We start from the raw sequence: 16,186 nt of genomic DNA, 5'->3' as shown, positions 1-16,186 counted from the left end.
AGTGCTTTCATTAATAAAATCATTAATTTGCAAAGAATTAGTACATAAACAGTCGTATGCATGTATAACATATCATATCATTTTCATTGGAAACATCAGAGATACAATTAAATAATGATTCATAATGATTAGCCCATTGTTCACAAATTTCATCTTCACCTTTAGCCTGATCAATTGAGTTGGAAAGTATAGAGTTGGTTTTAGATTTTTTAATCTGTTTCCAGAAAGATTGATAATCATTTTGAGTAAACGATTGGGCCATAGAATCTGCTCTGATTGGTTTTCATTAGTTCTAAGTTCTAAGAGGTAATTTGAATCTAGAGCGAGATGTTTTCATTGCTGCATATAATGGATCATTTCTAGGTTTACCATTCTCTTTCCAAAACAAGAAGGCTTCTCTAGCAATACTGTGTAAATCCGAGACATGGTCATTCCATCCAGGAACGATATGTGCATTATTATTCTTTCCCCTTTTTGAGTTATTGAAGGCAATATCAGATGCTTGTTGAAGGCACTAAACAACATCATTATACAGCTTCTATTTTATTGATATGCTCCTCATTCAAACATTTGTCATGAGAGCAAGTAAAACCTTCACTACTTACATTAAGTCTACTCAAAAGTTGGTCAGTAATCATACAACATTTATCGATATCATTTGTTGATACTTTGTCCCAGTTTACTTTTACATAACAGTCAGAGTTAATACTACAGTGTGGATATAGGCCCTCGATGGAAAAGTTATCATATGCTGGCACTGAATATTCAAATGTAATCACTTTCAATTAAACATATTTAAACAATATAAGCTGAGAAAGTCTGAGTGAAGCTCCACTTTAAGCATCGTTATGCACATGTTTATAATAGCCATGAATATGTACGTACACAAGTTAACAAAATACTGAGTTCTATTCTAGATTATTAAACAATTTTGGGTAGGGTTTGATAAATAAATAGCCATAAGTACAGTTTTTCTTGTTCAAACATTTAATTTTATATTTCAATTTCAACTTAACATTTATTGTCTTCCTTCAAGAAAATGATGTAAACATAATGTATTCAGGTAAAGTATATAACAAGTCAAGAATTATAAATATTATGATTAAAAAGTATAAAGTAATCAATAAAAGAAAGTAGGCAGTGCCCAATAAGATAGAAATCTTGAGGCAGGTCAGCCTATTTACAGACAAAGGTGATAAAGACTATTTAAATACCATTTTAAAATAACTAAATTCAAAATTCAGGACGTATAAACAGGGACATGACAAGACACTAATAGGTGGAAAATACGATCAACAGAAAGAAAACTGATCAAATCCTGACAAAAGACTGTAAAAAGAGAATCGTAAATAATTAAAAGAAAAAATAAAAAAATGTAATACTTTTCAATAAGGTAATTCTTGAGTTTGGAGGAAAACGCTTTCTTTGAAATAGAGTTGCCGATGTCAGAAGGTAAATTATTCCATAAATTGGAGCCAGAAAATCTTATGTTATGTTGAAAATAATTAGTGCGATGTTTCGGTATATGAATCTTAGATTGGTTTCTTGTACAGTACGAGTGACGAACAGAATTTGGGGTGAACAGATTACACAGATGCTTTAGGAAGAAGGAAATTTATTGATGAGTACACGAAAAGAAAAGAGAAGAATGAGACCAGGGTGGAACGCCAGATTTAATGTGAGTAGCCTTTTTTTGTATAATGTGAAGTTTGAAGAGATTGGTAGGTTAAGTATTAGCTCATACAATAGCTCAGACAGGGAAGAATTAAAGAACAGTAAATAATACAAAGGATATTCAGGGGAATGAATGAGTCTAAAAAATGACACCAAGGCTCTTGGAAGTTTTGTTCTCGATTTCTTTAATGTGAGTTTTCCATGTTTAGACCACTATCGAGATAAACACCTAGAAACTTTGCTCCTTCAACACATGGAATATCACAATTGTCAATCAAAATCTTATGTGGCGTAGTGTTAATAAATCGGTCTTTTTGGGGACTCCGAAAAAGAAAAAAGCTGCACTTTTTATAATTAATAGATAACTTGTTACTGGAAAAATAAATGGACACGTACATTAAGTTGGTATTTAGATCATCAAAAAGAGATTGGATATTTGGAGAAGAATAGAAAGGTTTTGTCAACTGCATAGAGAAAAAACGAGAGAAGATTAGAGCATCGATATAAATCATTAATGTATAAAATAAATAAAAGAGGACCTAATAGAGAGCCTTGGGGGACACCGCATGTGACTGATGAAAAATGAGATAGGTAGTTTGAGTATCTAGTACATTGAGAACGATTTGCTAAGTAACTTTTAAACAAATTTAATGCAAACCCTCGAATACTGTACCATAATGGGATAACTTAAATAAAAGAATATCATGACCAATTGTGTTAAAAGCCTTAGAAAGATCAATAAAAAGTCCTTACACGTTATACATTGTAAAAATTATTGTTTTTAAAAAAATGTGTCTCTTTTACGTACAGTAATTGTTTGCATAATAAAAGACAGACGTATATTAAAATTATTATCTATATAATATATCAATTACAGTACATATATAGATAGGGATAACGATGTAAAATTAAAAGTTAATATTTTTCAAACAAATTATACATTGCCTGTTAGTATTTTGTATCAATATTATAATAAAGAAAGAATTATGAAAATATGACTTGTAGTTTTCGAAATATAGGGTTTAAAACATCGCCGAAAATGATCGTTTTTAGCCACGAACGATGTAAACAAATTGCGCCCTCAGTCGACAATTGTATGAACTAGTCATTTTTCGTAAAAATAATTATATAAAATCACGATTTTAAGTAACATATTTTATATATCAACATTGTAAAATTCAATAAAATATGATATTACTTATTTATTATATAAAAAAGAGTGTTTATTTAACCTCGTTCGAAGAATTTCAATGCATTATTTTCCTGTGTAATTGGACAGGCCTGACACCATGTGACTTCACGGCACTCGCGAGAAAATTATTCCGCTGTGTGTTGAATCGCGTCAACCAATCAAAGGGCGAGAATCCAAAATCGTTCAACCGTGAGACTTGCGGAGCGGTCAAATGCGGAGGTTTGATTGGCTTGCGATGACATCATACCATAAAATGGCGTTTTTGTAGTTGAGCCCCTCGGAATTTTTCAAAAATTATTTAAAAAATGGACTAAACGGATATTTTTTATGGTATATGGGTTGTTACTATGAAATATTCGAATCATAAAGGCCTCATATCGGGATAAAATTGTTTTTTTAGCAGTTAAAATTAATATTTTTCTTAGTAACAAGCACATGGTATGTGGAACTATATTATCTTGGTGTAGGAATAAAAAACATTTTGAGGTCATAAGAGGCTCAACTACAAAAATAAGGTTGAAATGGTAGGTCATTGAGCCTTCCGAGGGTTTTGTAGTAAACAAAAGCTATACGCGCTAGGCGATAACGATCTTTTAACCACTATATTCACATTTTTGGTTGAATGAAATGGAAATAAAAAATACTTGATCTTATAGAATAATAGGTAAATAAATATATACTCAAAATGATATATTTATAATTAATTTATTTTCAGAACAATTACCTAATAAAAAGTGTTTACCAAAGTAAAAAAACACCGCGTCAATGACATTGCGCGCATAGTAACGTGCGCGCTGTTTAATCGTGGTAATGAAAATGGAGTCAGCTCTCGGTATCCCTAATATAGAGTAAACATATTATATGCCTAATATAATATAATATTTTGAAAGACAGATCTTTTTCCGAGACCTGTAAAATAAAATAAAAATTTAATTAGGCCTAGCCTAGATAATATTTATTAACCAAATAAAAAATATCCACATAAATAATATAGGCCTAGCCTAGGCCTAGTTCCCAAAAAATATCAATTAAATCTAGGTAGGCCTATATAAACGAAAAAAAAAATGTATATCCTTCTCGCTTGCATCTCGCTCCATACAAAATAGAGCGACCGATTTCAAACGTGACCGATATCATCAAACGTATTATAACTCTAGCGGCGCGCCATACAAAATACCGGAAGTTGATTTTATCGCGACCGATTTAATCGTAAACCTCCTAGGCTACATAGCCTAGGCCTTGCCTACAACGGCGCTACTGCAGTTTCGCAACTAACAATCGGCATAAGACAAAGATGTTTTGGCCTAGACTAGCATCATATATATCCATTATGGGCTTAGCTGAACCTACACACCTATCACGAACGGGCCGAACCAAGACTAAAACAAACCCGATTGTCTCGCACCCGATCGCCGGTGGTGTCTCCACCGCCGCTTGACTCTCTATATATATGACTGTTTCCAATTGATACGTACCGTTGAAGAGTGTCAATCGAGTTTTCATGTTTGTCTAGTTTTCGACAAACAGCATTAATTCTCTGTGTATTTAAATCGGTTAAGGCCTGAATAGTATCTTCATCAGAACCGCCATCTTTATTGTATGTACGTTGAATGAACTTCTTCAATGGTGGAACAAGGTTAACCTCCTGACTATTCTTTAAAGGAACTGAAATAAACGCAGCCATTTTGCTCTTTTAGACGCGGACTCGCCAGTCAGTCCAGGCCAGAGTACGGTCGCGAGGCTCTATTGTGTGATAGGGTCGATTCGGGAGTGTTGAGACAGTCAAATGACGTCATTTATGTTGTGACTCATGGGCATCATCATCTGCTGAAAAATTATCACGGGATAATAAAGCTTGGTTCCCACTAGAACGTAACGCAAGGACGTAAACGCAACGCAATTGTTTTAACCAATGACAAGCGAAGTTATAGACAGTAAAGCTTGGTTCTCACTAGAACGTAACGCAAGGACGTAAACGCAACGCAAGCGTTTTAACCAATATGAAAAGCGAAGTTATAGACAGTTAGCAATCACAAGCGAATAAGCCATCGCTTGTGATTGGTGAATTCACTTGCGTTGCGTTACGTCCTTGTGTTGCGTCGCTAGTGGGAACCACGCTTTAGCAATCACAAGCGAATAAGCCATCGCTTGTGATTGGTCAATTCACTTTCGTTGCGTTACGTCCTTGCGTTGCGTCGCTAGTGGGAACCACGCTTAACGGGTGCCTACTAGAAACTCAGATCTCAGATATCTGATTTTTTAGATATCAAGATCGAATATATTTATAGGCCTATATATATAACTGACCGAACTGTTTCGATCAAATCGTATAAAAGATAAAAGAAAGTACAAGAAAATGACTGGAAAAAAAATCTGAATAATAAGGGAATATTATATTTGGATGAAGTGTAATATCATTGTATTGATCATTTGAGAATGAAATTAACTTAATAGTGGTTAACGCCACAAAAGAGAAAAAAAAAAAATTATAAATTGTTTCTGACACCTTTTTAAAATAGTCTAAAAAGGCAAACATTTACATCCAGTAATGCTCCGGTCCGGTTTTTTTTTTACATTGGGATGGCCAAAACAACGTAGGCCTACCACCGGTTTCTTTCTCATCTTCAGTGCAAACTTATTGATGGAATTGGTGATTTACAGATTGGCGGGAATTCACTTATGTTTGGATCAGACGAGGAACTTGCCATGCGATTAAACAAGCATTCCCTTCATCTGATTTAGTGTTAAGTACACATCATCTAAAAAATAACATTCGTAGATACTTGGACAAAATTGGTGTAAAAATATCAGTCCGAAAACAAATCATTTTTTCTATATTTATACATAACAGTGTTTGGATGTCGTCTTCTGCCGTGTTCTTTCTATGTTGGTTTGGATGCAATTTGATGGTCTCGGTATGCTTGATGTTTTGTACCTGTATAAGGTCTCTCGGCGGGTTGCAATCGGCATCATTTAATACCATTTGTTATTAAACTTCTCTCGGTGTTGCAGTGGTAACGAATTGTTAAATTTGTTTACGCGTTGTTTCAGATGTCCTAAGAATTCTTGGTTCCTCTTTTTGGAATTACCATGTGGCTCACATTTTCCTGGTTGGACCCCGATGTATTCAGCGACTGCCAGATTTTTTAGATTGTTTATATCACTTGGACAGTGTACGATGTTTGTAATGCGTTTTTTAAAGGTATTATCAGCTAAAGTTAACTTCCAAATGAGAGGGATATACATAGCTATGATAGGCATATTATGGTTTAAGTACGTTAACTGTGTAAAATAATATATAGGTGTCGTATTGGCGGATAATTAAAATATCTAATTTTGATACCGCGGCCCCCAGCCTTCTTTCTTCTCTTCCTATTAAAATTCCAATCATGTTATACTTCATTACGCCAGTATTTCCGCTCCTCCTCCTCCCTTCCATCCGTAATCTTATATTTCAATGAACAATTGCAGGACATTAAACAATTTTGCAACAAGCCCGTCTGTACTTGGAATCGACAGAACATTTAACTTAGGACCTTGTTATGTAACAACTGTATACCATAACAAGAACTTAATGCGTAAAGGCAAACATTTACATCCAGTAATGCTCCGGTTTCTTTCTCATCTTTAGGGCAAACTTATTGATGGAATTGGTGATTCACAGATTGGCGGGAATTCACTTATGTTTGGATCAGACGAGGAACTTGCCATGACTAAAGTGATTAAACATTCCCTTCATCTGATTTAGTGTTATCTACACATCATCAAAAAAATTACATTCGTAGATACTTGGACAAAATGGTGTAAAAATATCAGTCCGAAAACAAATCATTTTTTCTATATTTAATAATAGGCCTACATAAGGGTTATTAGCATGTCATGAAGAATATGATTTTAGGAAAAGGGTGATTTTTCTCACCGACAAATTCCAAAAAGATTGTCCAGACTTTTTAGGCTATTTTAAAAAGGTGTCAGGAACAATTTATAATTATTGGTATTAGTTGACTACATTAATCATCCTGTCTATTTGTTCGTTTCTGAAAACGACAATGTATTTATAGTCCTGCGGTACGTACATTTGAAATCGCCATTTTTACGCTGACATTTCTGTGTATTCGAGAACCATCTGTGGACATGACCTAGGTGGTACGCAACCGAAGCGAGTTTTTCTTTTCTCTTTTGTGGCGTTAACCACTATTTATTCATTTCATCTTCAACAGATTAATACAATTATTTCTAATAATAATAACTATTTCATTGTTATCCTTACTTTTGTTTGGTTTATATATATATATATATATAAATCCAAAGGCAAATTACTGAAAAAAATGACAATGCTGTGGGTATCAGTGGCTGGATCTCAATGGAGATACAAAAATAAAAAGCGAAAAGCTAAATCAAAACGATAAAGTAAACAGCCAGAAAAGTTAGCAGAGCTTTCGGGCAACACTAGCCCTTCATCAGTGCAATATATATAAACACAACAGGCATAGAAATAAATTCCAAACCGCCCGGTGATACACTGAAAATTATTTAATTAATTTTTGAAACGATAAAGATGAGGAAATCTGTGAGAATGAGAAAAAGTCGCCCCAACCGAGACTCGAACTCGGACCGTCTGCTTGATATGCAGGTGCCCTAACCATTAGACCACTGAGGCTTTCATTGTATTGTTCTTTAACTCGATCGGATAACGACCCTTTAACATTCTCGGCGTGGTATACGGTTGGAACACAACTAGTCCTCAGTTGTACGCACGCGCACCAGAGATCAAAATGATACGCCCTCATCTATAATTCAGTATATTTATTCACTAAGCGGGATCTCGAGAGATACTTTTTATATTTATATAAACACAACAGGCATAGAAATAAATTCCCAACCGCCCGGTGATACACTGAAAATTATTTAATTAATTTTTGAAACGACAAAGATGAGGAAATCTGTGAGAATGAGAAAAAGTCGCCCCAACCGAGACTCGAACTCGGACCGCCTGCTTGATATGCAGATGTCCTAACCATTAGACCACTGGGACTTTCATGGTATTGTTCGAACTCGATTGGATAGCGACTCTTTAACATTCTCGGCGTGGTACGGCGGAACAGCACTAGTCCTCAGTTGTACGCACGCGCAACAGAGATCAAATTGATACGCCCTCATCTTTCAGTATTTTTATTCACGAGGCGGGATCTCCGAAGAGATACTTTTATATATATAAACACAACAGGCAAAGAACATTAATTCTAAACCGCCCGATGACATACTAAATTTAATTAATTAATGTGAAACGATAAAGATGAGGAAATCTGTGAGAATGAGAAAAAGTCGCCCCAACCGAGACTCGAACTCGGACCGCCTGCTTGATATGCAGATGTCCTAACCATTAGACCACTAACCAATACCAATGGTATTGTTCGAACTCGATTGGATAGCGACTCTTTAACATTCTCGGCGTGGTACGGCGGAACAGCACTAGTCCTCAGTTGTACGCACGCGCAACAGAGATCAAATTGATCCAGCCACTGATACCCACAGCATTGTCATTGTTTTCAGTAAATTACTGAAAAAAATGACTGGATCTCAATGGAGATACAAAAATAAAAAGCGAAAAGCTAAATCAAAACGATAAAGTAAACAGCCAGAAAAGTTAGCAGAGCTTTCGGGCAACACTAGCCCTTCATCAGTGCAAGTGAAGGAATTTGGATAACGTCATAGTATAAAGCTGGCAAGTTCTGCCTGGGTGGACAGGAAAAGAAATATAACAAAGGGAGCCAGGGTGGAGTCTGAATAAGAGTAGAAAACAAAGAAGGTAGCTTGGTAGAGATATAAACAATTTTGGAATGAGACTAAAAAACAGCTTAAATGGTGGTTAATATTGAAACTTAAATTTTGGTAGTCAATGGAATAATTTTACCGATCTGGGAGTATGTTCCTAATGTTAAGTCCAAAAGGTTTTGTGGTTTTAAGTAGTAATTCCCAGTGGTTTTCTTTGTCTTTGCGAGTTTTGTCGCTCCATTTGACATCGTGGTCTATTGCAATAACTCTGAAATTTGCAATCGAGTGACCAGCTGAATTAAAATGTTCGGCTACAGGTTGATCAAGCTTTAATGTTTTGATAGCTGATCTATGTTGTGTCATTCTCATACGGAGAGTGTTTTTTGTTCCTCCGACGTACTGTTTGCCACAAATACTACAGTATATGAGATAAATGACGTTTTTGGTTAGACAATTAATTGATTGTCTTATCCGAAAATGCGGCCAGTTTGGTTACTCTCAAATTTTTCAGTAGAATCAACCAATGAACAAGTTTTGCAAGATTTGCCGCAAAGGTGACTGCCCAAATTTTGGCTGTCATGAGCGTTAATTTCACTCTTAAATTTGGATCTGACTAATATGTCACGAAGGTTGGGAGGTCTACGAAATGCAATAATGGGTGGTTCCGGAAAAACAGTCCTGAGACGTTCTGTGGACTGTAGAATGGGCATATGTTTCTCAATAATAGCCCGTAATGGAGGCAACCTAGGGTGGTAGGTTGTGACCAATGGCACTCTGGTCGAATTTTTTGGCTGACGTAGTTTGTACGTCAGTGTTTGACATCGAGGAATATCTTTTGCTTTCTTTATAGCAGTTTCGATTTATTCCTTCTTGTAATTTCTATTCCGGAGATGTCCGGTTAGTTCTTCGGTACGATTCTGAAAATCTAAATCTGAAGAACAGATACGTCTGATACGTAATGCTTGACTGTACGGTATGTTTTTAGTACAGTGTCGGGGGTGACAACTGCTAGGGAGCAGGTACATATTTTTATCCGTGGGTTTACGGAATAGGTCAGTTTTGAGTGTACCATTTTCTATGGTCACTATAGTGTCCAAAAAATCCACGCTACTAGTGGATTTGGTAGCTGTAAATTTGATAGTTGGGTGGGCTGAATTAATATTGAGAAGAAAAGATTCCAAATTATCTTCACCATGAGTCCAGATCATGAAGATGTCGTCAATGTATCTAAACCAAACAAGTGGTTTATTTGGTTGGAGGGACAGAAAATTGGCCTCAAATTGTCCCATAAATAAATTTGCAAAAGATGGCGCCATTTTTGTGCCCATCGCTGTGCCATGAATTTGAAGGTAATGGTCATTTCCAAAAATAAAATTGTTGTTGGTTAAAATCAACATGACCAGTTCTCGTAAATGAGCTTTAGTAGACGTTTGCCTGGAATTTGTATGTAATTTAAAATACATGCGTCGGCTCCTTCTTCGTGAGGGATATTAGTATACAATGATAAAACATCTAATGTAGCCAGAACAGAATTATTAGGTAAATTTTGAATTTGGTTAATTTTGCGGATAAAGTTATATATATATATAACATTATGTGATTTTTTAATGTTACTGTTAGAATCAGAACATTAATATTTCTTTTCTTTTATCCTCCTTTTTTCATAATTTTCTAATATTTTTTTTTCTATAATTCTCAACATCTAAAATTGTAAACACTTAACTAATAAATGTACTGTAGAAGATACATTTACTAATGAGTAATGTTATATAATTATTTTTGGTATGTATTTTTTTTATATATAATTCATTTATACCCTATATACAGACTATATACATTATTTTAAAATACGAATATAAAAAATACAAAAAAATATTAAAAATGCTTTTCTTACTCCTTACTCCTAGTTTTATGTCTCTAAAGCGCCCTTTCTCATAGATGTGCCTGCAATATACCGGTATTATGCTGGCGTCGTGCCGGTATCGTTACCGGCATATACCCATTCTCATCGAGCAGGGGTCGAAACACATGGCCAGTCTGTAGTTCTTTTTTGGTCCAAGGGCGCAAGACTTTTTCCAGCCTGTGGTCCCGAGGGCGCTAGAAAATTGTCAGCAGGCAGAGCCATATAATATGGCTCTGTCAGCAGCACGCACGTTTTCTTCAAAACTATAGAGGGCTCTACCCAACGTTTATTAACAGTTTTATTTCGCCCGGCGATCCCATCCAAGATTGGCATCAGTTTATGGACTGATTATTTTTTTAAAAATAACGATTAGTTATTATGTATATTTCACTAACAATTGTCAATCGTAATTAGCTTTTATTAGCCTATAACAGGGAAAATTTTCATTTAAAAATTTTGTTTAGCAATATTGCTAATCAAACTGATTTTTAAGTCCAGAAACATAGTTTTGTATTGTATTTTTTGCTACACAATTTTCAAAATGTGTAGCAATAAGGTTGTTTTGTATAGCTTTTTGCTACGCTACACTGGCGAAAATGTTCCCTGCTATAAGAATGATTTTAATGCTATATTAAAATCGGCTTGGTTAAGAACCAATCTAAAATCATAAAAATATCCTCTATAAACATTTATTAGTAATTACGAGTCAGTTCAGTTTTATTAACGTTTTGTTTTTGCATATTAATTATCATTAAAAATTTAATATTTGAATCGTCATCTTTGGTTATTAGTTTAGAGATGTAAGCAGCCAGTTCGTAGTTTAAACGGAACAGGCGTACAAACAAGCAATTATTTTGAAGTAAATCTAACGTGGTATGATATAGCAGCCATGAACACAAACATTTATTAATTCATTTTAAACTTTATTTTCCTTCTTTGTAGTTTAAGTTAGCTTTTACTCTAGACGAATGAACAATCAATTACTAAGAATATATGCATGTAGTAAAGTTCTTTACTCCATGATATATGAAAATCATTGTAATAAATGTTGAATTGACATGTATGCTCTAAAGTTAGCTTTTACTCTAGAAGAATGAATAATCAATTATTAGAATATATGCAAACCATTGTAATAAACGTCGAATTAACATATTATAATGTTCTAACGTAAGCTTTCACTTTAGAAAAGCATGGAAAAGTTATCTCTAGCGCCCTCGGGACCACGGGCTGGCCGATATGTCTAGGCCCTCGGACCACAGGCTGGCCAAAAGAAGAACCACAGACTGGCCGTGTGTTTCATGCTAGCGCCCTCGGGCCGGCCACAGGCTGGCCAAATGTCTAGCGCCCTCGGACCACAGACTGGCCGTGTGTTTTCCGACCCCTTTAGTTCTCATCGGATTATCGTGCCGGAAATATAACCGGTATATATCGGATTTCCGGGTTTCGGCATATATCAGGATTGAATTTAATTACTGAAAACACTAGTTAAATTGACAGAGAATTTTAATGATCTATCATTTAAAATTCCATTGTGTGTTCGAAATATCATTGATAATTGTGGTACACATGATATTTTTTCTGATATTCGAAATGGTAATGATAACTTTGATGCCAAAACTGGGCTTCCAATACAAAAATAATTATGAAAAATCTAGCTCTCTCGCATTGGGTTGAAGACGGTAAATGTAAAACGTCAATTGAACATTATATGTATATAAAAAATGAACCAAAACTTGAACAGTATCTACTTGATAAAATTGACTTTGAAGGAGCATCGTTAAAATTTAAGCTGCGATCAAACACCCTTCCCCTTGAAAGAAAAACATCTAAATGGTCAAATGATCCTAATGCTAATGGTTGTTGTAAATTGTGCAACAGAAATGAAGAAGAAACCATTATGCACTTTCTCCTAACATGTACTGCTCTAGAAGAAGAGAGAAAAAACCAAATTGCTAAATTCCAACAAGAACTTTTGGAATGTAATCTTTTTTATCTCTTTGACTATTTTCAGAATTTAGATTTATTCAACAAAACCCTTCTTATTCTAGGCAATGACCATGATTTATTTGATAATATTATTAAGTCTTTAATCGACAAATTCTGTAAATCATTGGCTAAATCTTTATGGAAGAAACGTTGTGCTCTTTTAAACTTATAACTTCAATGCTGTTGTGTTTTGAACTGCTTTTCTACTTTTGTGTGTCATTTTGATTTCTGTTTCGTAATCTTTGTCTTTTTATTTTATTTATTATGCCTTAGTGTTGAGTATTACACACACCGTTATACTCTTTATTTTGATTCATACCATGAAATTAATTTTATTATTTATTTTGTGTGTATCTAAACATTTTTATTTATTTTTATTCCTCTTAAGTTTGTTTTATTTATTTATTTTGATTTAAAGTATTTAATTTTTTTTTTTTTTTTTTGTAAGAGTTATGTTTTGTATTTCATTCATTCATTTTGATTTATTTTTAAGTTAATAATTTTATTTATTCTTTTATGTTATTTGGACGCAACTTTATCATCAAAGTGTGCCTCTGTTGTAAAAGTGAAGTTTCCAATAAATTATTATTTAAAAAAATTTTTCTGTGAGAAAATATATTCGGCCAATAAAAAGTCTCTGACAAAATAATTATTGAGGGCGTCCTTTATTGTTATTATATTCGTCTAGCGATATATTATTATAAGTCACAGATTATTATCTTTCTTTATAGCATATTTATGCAATACATGCTATGTACAGTATATTGTGCATATATTATACAGGTACAGCAATTAATTAGCTGTCATTAGCATTCTGTAAAACACCTTAGAAGGCTGTACAATTTACAAGGCAAGGCGACGAAGGGTCAGAGGCACCAACAAACAAAGAGTTATGAATGGCCTCTTATAGATTACTAGCAATTATACCCGCCCCAGGGCGGGTTTCAAAATTAGTTTACAGCCTTCTCAGTACATAACACCCGACGCCAGTATCTGTCTATACTCGCCAACCTCCACCCCTCTTCAATAACACCCCATAGGCCTACTCTTTCTTAAAAACAAATTCTTCCCAGTGATGGACAAATTCAATTCAACTTAAGCTTCGAATTGAGAGGAGTAGGCCTAGGCCTATGCATAGCTACGATGGGTCTAATAATGGTTAAATGGTACGTTGTAAATTGTGTAAATGAATAGGTGTCATATTGGCTGATAATTAAAATATGTAATTTAGATACTGCGGTCCCCCAGCCTTCTTTCTCCTTTCACCACCCCAGCCACCATCAACAAACCTTAACTCCTCCCCTGGACAGTTCAAATTGAGTACTCCCCTGGACAGTTCAAATTGAGTAACTTTTCCTAGTACAATCCAATCATATAGGCTACTTCATTACGCTAGTATTTTCGCTCCTCCTCCCCCTACTACACTACACCCCAGTACAAATTATGTTATTATCACTCCCAACCCATAATCCCTCAGTGGCAGTTTTCAAATGTAGTTTAAAACATTCCAAATACAGTTTCGGTCATGGTGATAGGCCTACATCCCCACCCCAAACTCCCATCTGCTTCCCAGGGATGATTAAATACTTTAACATTTTCCAACCACAATTCTGGTGTTACTAAGCAAAATCCCCTGAACCCAAACCCTATCTCCCAACCCCACTCTCCCACAATTGACGTTTTTTTCTTGGAGGATTGGTGATGTAGTTGAACACAGTAACAGTAAACATCATGTGTATGTTCACACAGTGTATGGATGTCTGTAATGAGACAATCCAAGAGACCGATACATAGCTGGATATGGTTAAAGTACTTTGCTAAATGTGTAATTGAATACCCAGCAAACACATAACGTTTTTCTAACGTTCTTTGGTTATTGTTTGGTTAGGTTCACTACGAACGTTAAAAGAACATTAACATAACGTTCACTTAACAAGACTTATTCGTCGGACATTCTTTCAACGTTGTAAAAACGTTTATAATAACGTTAATATATAACATTTTCCAAACTTGTTTTATTAACATTTACCTAACGTTAAATAAACGTTCTAAAAAATGTTACGTTTTACCTCATACAGAACATTTATAATAACGTTTATGTAACGTTTGAAGGACATTTACAATAACATTCAAAATGTAACCATTACAAAACATGTTTTGATAACGTTCATCTAATGTTAGAATAACGTTTACAATAATGTCCAAAAGTAACATTTACAAAACTAATTCAGTAACATTTGTCTAACGTTAATTGAACGTTCACAATAACGTTGCAATCAATATGTTTTTATAACATGCTGATAACGTATAATCAGACAGTATAAAATAACGTTCAAACTCAACATCTGTCTAACGTTCTAAATAATATTTATATAACGTCTGTAAAACATTCACAATAACATTGAAAAGCAACATCTACATAACTGTTTTAAATAATATTTGCCTAACGTGCAATTAACGTTGTTCCCAATAACGTTGTAAATAAACCATTAGAAAACATATTGATAACATTTTGCGAACGTTATACAAACGTTTACAATAACGTTCAAATATAACATCAACATAACTTTTAAATAACGTTGAAATAACATTTATAATAAACGTTAAAGAATGACATCTACATAACATTTGTTTTTAACATTGGCCTAACGTGTAATGAACGTTCCTAATAACGTTGTAAATAAACCATCAAGCAACATTTCAATAACATGTTGCTAACGTTAAACAAACGTTTACAATAACGTTCAAATATAACATCAACATAACTTTTTAAATAACGTTGAAATAACATTTACAATAAACGTTAAAATGTGACATCTATATAACATTTGTTTTTAACATTGGCCTAACGTGTAATGAACGTTCCCAATAACGTTGTAAATAAACCATCAAGCAACATTTCAATAACATGTTGCTAACGTTATACAAACGTTTACAATAACGTTCAAATATAACATCAACATAACATTTACAATAAACGTTAAAATGTGACATCTATAAAACATTTGTTTTTTACATTGGACTAACGTGCAATGAACGTTCCCAATAACGTTGTAAATGAACCATTAGAAAACATATTGATAACATTTTGCGAACGTTATACAAACGTTTACAATAACGTTCAAATATAACATCAACATAACTTTTAAATAACGTTGAAATAACATTAACAATAAACGTTAAAAAATGACATCTACATAACATTTGTTTTTAACATTGGCCTAACATGTAATGAACCTTCCCAATAACGTTGTAAATAAACCATCAAGCAACATTTCAATAACATGTTGCTGACGTTATACTAACGTTTACAATAACGTTCAAATATAACATCAACATAACTTTTTAAATAACGTTGAAATAACATTTCCAATAAACGTTAAAATGTGACATCTATATAACATTTGTTTTTTACATTGGCCTAACGTGCAATGAACGTTCCCAATAACGTTGTAAATGAACCATTAGAAAACATATTGATAACATTTTGCGAACGTTATACAAACGTTTACAATAACGTTCAAATATAACATCAACATAACTTTTAAATAACGTTGAAATAACATTAACAATAAACGTTAAAAAATGACATCTACATAACATTTGTTTTTAACATTGGCCTAACGTGTAATGAACGTTCTCAATAACGTTGTAAA

General features: G+C 34.0%; 1 protein-coding gene across 3 annotated transcripts in view; it reads right to left on the bottom strand.

Annotated features, from left to right (window-relative positions):
- The window catches only part of LOC140040736 (programmed cell death 6-interacting protein-like), a 57,024-nt gene extending 46,458 nt beyond the window's left edge, over window positions 1-10,566 (bottom strand). The window contains exon 1 of one of the 3 annotated variants that reach the window (XM_072086893.1): window positions 10,536-10,566. Coding sequence is in view for 2 of the 3 variants with exons in the window: in XM_072086891.1 (XP_071942992.1) it covers window positions 4,342-4,550 (209 nt within the window). In the remaining variant the exon portion in view is untranslated. Of the gene's footprint in view, window positions 1-4,341; window positions 4,780-10,535 lie in introns of those variants that run through there. The other 2 variants (XM_072086891.1, XM_072086892.1) reach the window with 2 other exon arrangements.
- Window positions 10,567-16,186: the final 5,620 nt, after the last annotated feature.

The sequence above is a fragment of the Antedon mediterranea genome, chromosome 2 (genome assembly GCF_964355755.1).
Source record: "Antedon mediterranea chromosome 2, ecAntMedi1.1, whole genome shotgun sequence".
NCBI lineage: Eukaryota > Metazoa > Echinodermata > Crinoidea > Comatulida > Antedonidae > Antedon > Antedon mediterranea.
Note: the sequence above shows the minus strand (reverse complement) of the source record. Positions and strands in the feature narration are given on the sequence as shown.